The 7,849-nt window shown below is 42.3% G+C and overlaps 1 protein-coding gene across 1 annotated transcript; it reads left to right on the forward strand.

Moving 5' to 3' along the window:
• Positions 1 to 2,305: 2,305 nt before the first annotated feature.
• Positions 2,306 to 7,409, forward strand: LOC111955516 (glycoprotein-N-acetylgalactosamine 3-beta-galactosyltransferase 1-like). Its single transcript, XM_023975729.2, has 3 exons — positions 2,306 to 2,477; positions 6,068 to 6,732; positions 7,233 to 7,409. Exons 1-3 carry the CDS (start codon positions 2,306 to 2,308, stop codon positions 7,407 to 7,409), a joined length of 1,014 nt encoding a protein of 337 aa, XP_023831497.2.
• The last annotated feature ends 440 nt before the right edge of the window (positions 7,410 to 7,849 follow it).

The raw sequence follows: 7,849 nt of genomic DNA on the forward strand, positions 1-7,849 counted from the left end.
TTCCTGAGCGGTATGACGGCTGCGTGGTCCCATGGTGTTTGTACTTGCGTACTATTGTTTTTTCAGATGACAAACGTAACTGCAGGCGTTTGGAAATTGCTCCCAAGGATGAACCAGACTTGTGGAGGTCTACAATGGTTTTTCTGTGGTCTTGGGTGATTTCTTTTGATTTTCCCATGATGTCAAGCAAAGAGGCACTGAGTTTGAAGGTAAGCCTTGAAATACATCCACAGCTACACCTCCAATGGACTCAAATTACGTCAATTAGCCTATCAGAAGCTTCTAAAGCCATGACATAATTTTCTGGAATTTTCCAAGCTGTTTAAAGGCACAGTCAATTTAGTGTATGTAAACTTCTGACCCACTGGAATTGTGATACAGTGAAATAATCTGTCTGTAAACAATTGTTGGAAAAATTACTTGTGTCATGCACAAAGTAGATGTCCTAACTGACTTGCCAAAACTATAGTTTGTTAACAAGACATTTGTGGAGTGTTTGAAAAACGAGATTTAATGACTCCAACGTAAGTTTATGTAAACTTCAGATTTCAACTGTATATGTAGGGTGAATTCAGAAAAAAGTGGGACACACGTTCTGAGGTTTAAAAAAATAAATATATTTAACCTTTATTTAACTAGGCAAGTCAGTTAAGAACAAATTGTTATTTACAATGGCAGCCTACCTAAGGGGGGAGGGGGTGTAACTCAATATTAGGAAGGTGTTCTGATTGTTTTGTACACTCAGTGTATGTTCTGCCAGTGTCTGTTTGCGCAAGGACCACCAATAACCACCAAGGACAGCGAGTGTTGCTGTTTTATCGAGTGAAGAACAGACTTCTTGGCGTTTATAGAACATTGGTGCTGTTTGATTAGAATGTATGAGAAGAAATGTGTAGCTGAAATAGGCTACTGCCGAGAACTGTTTCCAATTCCGATGATGATGATGATGATGATGATTATATCTACATGATGTGGATGTGGATTATTACCACAACACAACTTGGTCTTCAGGGTCACTGGCTCTGTGTCAGACAGATTTACTATGGGTTCTATGGTATGTAATTACACATGTTCTGTAATCAGTCAATTTCACACAGTTCACTGGTTTATTTTGATTTGATTTGTTTTTATGTATGTATTTATTTAATAATTTTGTTACTTTACTATCTACCTCCTATTGCATTTTATGAAATGTAATCTGACATAATGACCAAAGTTGCATCCCTGAAGATGATTGACAAGTAACACATGTATTTCTTTGTTATTATTGTATGTTGATTGTTAATGCTGTAAAGGATTTCCCCCTCAATTATATCCCAATTCTTTTTTTTTTGCCTGCCTAGTACATTTATCCAGTAGAGTCCCATTAAGTCTTTTTACCTTCCTTATATCATTCTTCATTTTCAGGAAGGGTTTTTGGGTTCTTGGAAGCTGCGTTCATTCTGCCACTGTTTGAAATGCCCTGATGGAATGGAGGATAATAGTTTCTTCTCCAAAGAGAATGTTAAGAAAGATTTTTCTTAATTGGTTTTTTCTTAGCCTCTGGGTAACCTCTCTAAGGTCAGAGGTCACCATAAAGCAGAACATGGTAACCTGGTATTCGATCCCTTAGCTGTAATCCAGCAAGGGTGACTCCCAAGCAAGATGTTCAAATGTATAGCCTACTTTGACCCGATGCAATATTAAACTACGCTACATTGTTTTGACCAGCGTCCCGGAACACTTGGAGAACAAACAGATAATCAAGAGAATTTATGCCTGCCTGCCCTTGAGGACGTTGGCAGATTGCTATGAACCTTTCAGAAGAACGTGTCTGTCTCCTCATATGCATGTGTCTGTCTATTGTTTGTCTATTTAATCATTAAATATAGAAGTTGTTCGCCTTCTGCTTGGGTTTAACTTTTTTCACACCTTGAGCAAATCCATTATTCCCGACAGCTCCATTTTTCAACACTGTTGCATTATCCACTATCAGAGGAGAATAAAACCAATATTTCAATACATTTTTGTGTGAACAGGTAAGCTAATATAATTATTAAAATATTCAAACGTGTGTTTGTAACTTTAAAAGCAACAATGATTTTGGTTGAGATCCATTATTACAACGCATTCTTTTTCAAAGACTTTTCCCCCTTGTAAGCTGATCTTGAAAGTGATAGCACAATTAATGTTAGTTGTATACAGTATATTTGCATGTTTGCATATTATTTTAACAAGTTTGAAGTAACACGTCTTTGTTCATCTGCCCAAACTCACTTCTCCTTCATATTTGTATCACTCACAGGGTTTGGTCTGAAGGAGGGGAATGAGGATCAATCTTTCAACTGTATTCTTTGTGTCTGGGCTGTGTATAGGATTTCTGTCTACCCTATACATTGTTTACTCAGACCCGGGAACTGTAGACCCAGCTGTTTTCTCACTGGGTAACTCCAGTAGAGTTCAATATGACAGGGGGGTTCCAAGACACATACACTCAGGTAATTGACTTATTACTTATTATTGATAATAAATGACAAATTGCTGTAATTCATTTTTTATTGCAATGTAATATCATTCAGTTATAAAAAATGAATTTAATTGAAACAACTAGGTTATTGGGTCTCTTTCCTCTTAATAAGGAGGTGTACACTGAGTGTACAAAACATTATGAACACCTGCTCTTTCAATGACAAACTGACTTTGTGAATTCAGGTGAAAGCTATGATCCCTTATACGGTTACATAAAAACGGCAATATCTTATGCTTCACGGAGTCGTGGCTGAACGACTATATTATCAACATACAGCTGGCTGGTTATACCTTGTATCGGCAGGATAGAACAGCGGCATCTGGTAAGACATGGAGCGGGGGGCCTATGCATATATGTAAACAGCTGGTGCACGATATCTAAGGAAGTCTCAAGGTTTTGCTCACCTGAGATAGTGTGGTCTACAGCTTATCATGAGATACTCTATCTACCTAGAGAGTTTTCATCTGTATTTTTAGTAGCTGTCTACATACCACCACAGACCGGTGCTGGCACTAAGACCACACTCAATGAGCTGTATTCCACCATAAGCAAACAGGAAAATGCTCATCCAGAGGTGGCGCTCTTAGTGGCCGGGGACTTTAATGCAGGGAAACTTAAATCTGTTTTACCAAATTTCTATCAGCATGTTGAATGTGCAAACAGAGTGAAAAACTGTAGACCACCTTTACTCCACACACAGAGATGCATACAAAGCTCTCCCTCACCCTCCATTTGGCAAATCTGACCGTAATTCTATCCTCCTGATTCCTGCTTACAAGCTAAAATTAAAGCAGGAAGCACCAATGACTCAGTCAATAAAAAAGTGGTCAGATGAAGCAGATGCTAAGCAACAGGACTGTTTTGCTAGCACCGACTGGAATATGTTCCCGGATTCTTCCTATGGCATTGAGGAGTACACCACATCAGTCATTGGCTTCATCAATAAGTGCATCGATGACGTCATCCCCACAGAGACTGTACGTACAAACCCCAACCAGAAGCCGTGGATTACAGGCAACATCCGCACTGAGCTAAAGGCTAGAGCTGCCGCTTTCAAGGAGCGGGACTCTAACCCAGAAGCTTATAAGAAATCCCGCTATGTCCTCCGACGAACCATCAAAAAGGCAAAGTGTCAATACAGGACTAAGATCAAATCGTACTACACCGGCTCCGAAGCTCGTCAGATGTGACAGGGCTTGCAACCATTACAGACTACAAAGGGAAGCGCAGCCGAGAGCTGCCCAGTGACACGAGCCTAGCAGATGACACGTGCATGCGCTGACCAACTGGCAAGTGTCTTCACTGACATTTTCAACCTCTCCCTGTCCGAGTCTGTAATACCAACATGTTTTAAGCAGACCGTCCAGTGTCCCTGTGCCCAAGAACACTAAGGTAATCGGCCTAAATTACTACTGACCCGTAGCGCTCACGTCTGTAGCCATGAAGTGCTTTGAAAGGCATGGCTCACATCAACACCATTACTCCAGAAACCCTAGACCCACTCCAATTTGCATACTGCCATAACAGATCCACAGATGATGCAATCTCTATTGCACTCCACACTGCCTTTTCCCACCTGGACAAAAGGAACACCTATGTGAGAATGCTATTCCTTGACTACAGATCAGCATTCAACACCATAGTGCCCTCAAAGCTCATCACTAAGGTAAGGACCCTGGGACAAAACACCTCCCTCTGCAACTGGATCCTGGACTTCCTGACGGGCCGCCCCCAGGTGGTAAGGGTAGGTAACAACACATCCACCACGCTGATCCTCAACACAGGGGCCCCTCAGAAGTGCGTGCTCAGTCCCCTCCTGTACTCCCTGTTCACTCATGACTGCATGGCCAGGCACGACTCCAACACCATCATTACGTTTGCCAATGACACAACAGTGGTAGGCCTGATCACCGACAACGACGAGACAGCCTATGGGGAGGAGGTCAGAGACCTGGCCTTGTGGTGCCAGGATAACAACCTCTCCCTCAATGTGATCAAGACAAAGGAGATGATTGTGGACTACAGGAAAAGGAGGACCGAGCATGCCCCCATTCTCATAAACGGTGCTGTAGTGGAGCAGGTTGAGAGCTTCAAGTTCCTTGGTCTCCACATCACCAACAAACTAACATGGTCCAAGCACACCAAGACAGTCGTGAAGAGGGCACGACAAAACCTATTCCCCCTCAGGAGACTGAAAATATTTGGCATGGGTCCTCAGATCCTCAAAAGGTTCTACAGCTGCACCATCGAGAGCATCCTGACTGGTTGCATCACTGCCTGGTATGTCAACTGCTCGGCATCCGACCACACGTCACTACAGAGGGTAGTGTGTATGGCCCAGTACATCACTGGGGCCAAGCTTCCTGCCAGGACCTCTATACCAGGCGGTGTCAGAGGAAGGCCCTAAAAATGGTCAAAGACTCCAGCCACCCTAGTCATAGACTGTTCTCTCTACTATCGCATGGCTAGCGGTACCGGAGCGCCAAGTCTATGTCCATGAGGCTTCTAAACAGCTTCTACCCCCAAGCCATAAGACCCCCCCCCCCCCTCTTTTTACACTGCTGCTGCTCTCTGTTATTATCTATGCATAGTCACTTTAATAACTCTACCTACATGTACATATTACCTCAATTACCTCAACTATCCGGTGCCCCAGCACATTGACTCTGTACCGGTACCCCCTGTATATAGTCTCGCTATTGTTATTGTCTATTTTTAAACTGCATTGTTGGTTAGAGGCTTGTAAGTAAGCATTTCATTGTAACCTGTTGTATTCGGCGCATGTGACTAATATGATTTGATTTGAAACCAGGCTACCTGATGGCACTCTGATAAATGCAGAAAATCGCCAATCAAAATAAGCGTTCTACCACAGCTACCATGATATTTTTGGGAAGCATATTTGATTCTGAATTCGGAGGTACAGTATAATGTTTGTATGTGAAATCTACGCTACATTGTGGGGGTGCAACTCAATATTAGGAAGGTGTTCTTAATGTTTTGTACACTCAGTGTAAGTGCAATCCAGCCTTACGTCTAAGTATAAGTAGTGTTTTTGTTACCCTGGAGTTGTATTGGATGTGTGTGAGTGAATCTTAAAACATCTATTACTCCTGAAAGCATTGTGGTTCCAAGAGGCCAGTGGGTTAGAGAGCACAGTGCTGGGAACACTAGCTGTTTGATTCCCATATAGAGGACACATATCAGGGTTTGGGTCAATTCCATTTCAATTCCAGTCAATTCCGAAAGTAGACGAAATAACAATTCCAATAAAAAGTGTCCTAATTGAAAAGCACTGGAAGATAATTGGAATTGGAGTTGGAATTTAATTGTACTCCCTGAATTGACTGAAATTGAAACGGAACCCAAACAATCCACATACTGAGGAAAATTTACTCAATTTCGAAATTGCACCTTGTGCATTCTACTGTTACAACTTTAAAAAGTAAGTTGAAAGCCGGACTCAGTTCGGGGGGGAGGGGACGTCCTCTCAGTTTGGGAACCACTGTGCTAAATGACCACAATTTTCATTAATTATCTTTAAATGATCTCTTCCAGATGAGGACAGGAGTGTTGCAGCCAACTTGTCCCAGAAGGTGCGTCTGCTATGTTGGATCATGACTGGGCCTAAGAACCTGGAGTCTAGAACTAAACACATCCGGGCCACCTGGGCCAGCCGATGCAACAAAATCCTCTACATGAGTTCAGTGGAGACAGAATTCCCCACAGTGGGGCTCAACGTAACCGAGGGACGAGACCAGCTCTACTGGAAGACCATCAGAGCCTTCCAGTACATCTACCAACATCACCGCAATGACTACGACTGGGTCCTCAAAGCTGATGATGACACGTTCGTGGTCATCGAAAACCTCCACTACACCTTGTCCAAACAGGACCCGGAGAAGCCTGTGTACTTTGGGCGAAGGTTCCGCCCGTTCGTCCAGCAGGGTTACATGAGCGGTGGAGCCGGCTATGTCCTCAGTAAAGAAGCCGTCAGAAGGTTCATCGAGGGATTCGACATGGCGAAATGTACCCACTTTTCCATCATAGAAGACATGGCTCTGGGGAAGTGTATGGAGACAATGGGTGTGGAGCCGGGAGACTCCAGAGATGTGAAGGGAAGGCAGACGTTTCATCCCTACCCACCAGACAAGTACCTGATCAAAAAGCCACCCAGAAAACGGCCTTGGTTTCTTTTGTACGACTACTACAAACCCAGAGAGGTAAGCATACCCTACCCCTAATCAACTGTTCACTTACATCAAGTACACTCATACCATTCTATTCTATTCTCAACTCTCTGTGTGGTTGTGATGCTCTCTCAATCATGTGTATTATAGGAGAGTTGTCATAAGTGCTTAGGGTTTGGCATTCACAGTGTTATGACTGACTAGCTAAAGTAAATCTTTACTCATAGATTTACTCATGGCTTTGTACTTATTATAAATAAGTAGCCTTGCACAAACCTTGGCTTACGTTAGTGAGCATTTCTCATTTGCCAAGATAAACCATCCACTTGACAGGTGTGGCATATCAAGAAGATTATTAAATAGCATGATCATTACACAGTTGCACCTTGTGCTAGGGACTATAAAAGTGAACTCTAAAATGTGCAGTTACACAACACAATGCCACAGATGCCTCAAGTTTTGATGGAGCGTGTAATTGGCATGCTGACTGCAGGAATATCCACCAGGCTTAATACAGCCTTTCTTTCTCCCAGGGCCCAGAATGTTGTTCAGATCACACCGTATCATTTCACTACATCTACAATGTACAGATGTACATGCTGGAATATCTCACCTATAATCTACGGCCCTATGGATACCAGTACAGGTACAACCCTGATTCTGCAGAAACTGAAAGTGAGAGTAACACCACCACACCTGTCTCTGCCTAACACAGAGATAGCACAGACAGACTACTGCGCTGAAGAAAGTATGTATTACTGAAACAACAGCTGACCCTGCCACTTTGTTTGGTATGCTGGGAAATGAGACTGGGGAAATGTAACCGCTCTCAAATTCATTGACACGGTAGTTTTAAACACATTTTGAAACTATACATGGTTTGTTTACAAAGACTCAAATGACAACTATATTAAAAATGAAGTTCTAGAGTTGTTGTGAAAGGGTCAGTTGTACTAAGCTCATAAGGCATCTATTTATTGTATATCATTAATCAAATTTGATTTGAGAAGCAGGGAATCTTCCAGACTGTAGGTTTGTAATACTGATGACAAGTGTCAATCATTTCCCCTGTTTGTCATTCAAAAGTACATATGATACTTATTGTAGCTGAAAGTGCTTATGATTTAAGCACTCCATGTTTTATTATATA

This window comes from Salvelinus sp. IW2-2015, linkage group LG31, assembly GCF_002910315.2.
Source record: "Salvelinus sp. IW2-2015 linkage group LG31, ASM291031v2, whole genome shotgun sequence".
Classification (NCBI taxonomy): Eukaryota; Metazoa; Chordata; class Actinopteri; order Salmoniformes; family Salmonidae; genus Salvelinus; species Salvelinus sp. IW2-2015.

Excerpts from the sequence above, each read along its gene's own strand:
- LOC111955516 (XM_023975729.2), top strand. The coding sequence starts at position 2,306 with ATGAGGATCAATCTTTCAACTGTATTCTTTGTGTCTGGGCTGTGTATA. Across the intron at positions 2,478-6,067 it reads TCCAAGACACATACACTCAG|ATGAGGACAGGAGTGTTGCA; the intron begins GTAATTGACTTA and ends GATCTCTTCCAG. Across the intron at positions 6,733-7,232 it reads ACTACTACAAACCCAGAGAG|GGCCCAGAATGTTGTTCAGA; the intron begins GTAAGCATACCC and ends TCTTTCTCCCAG.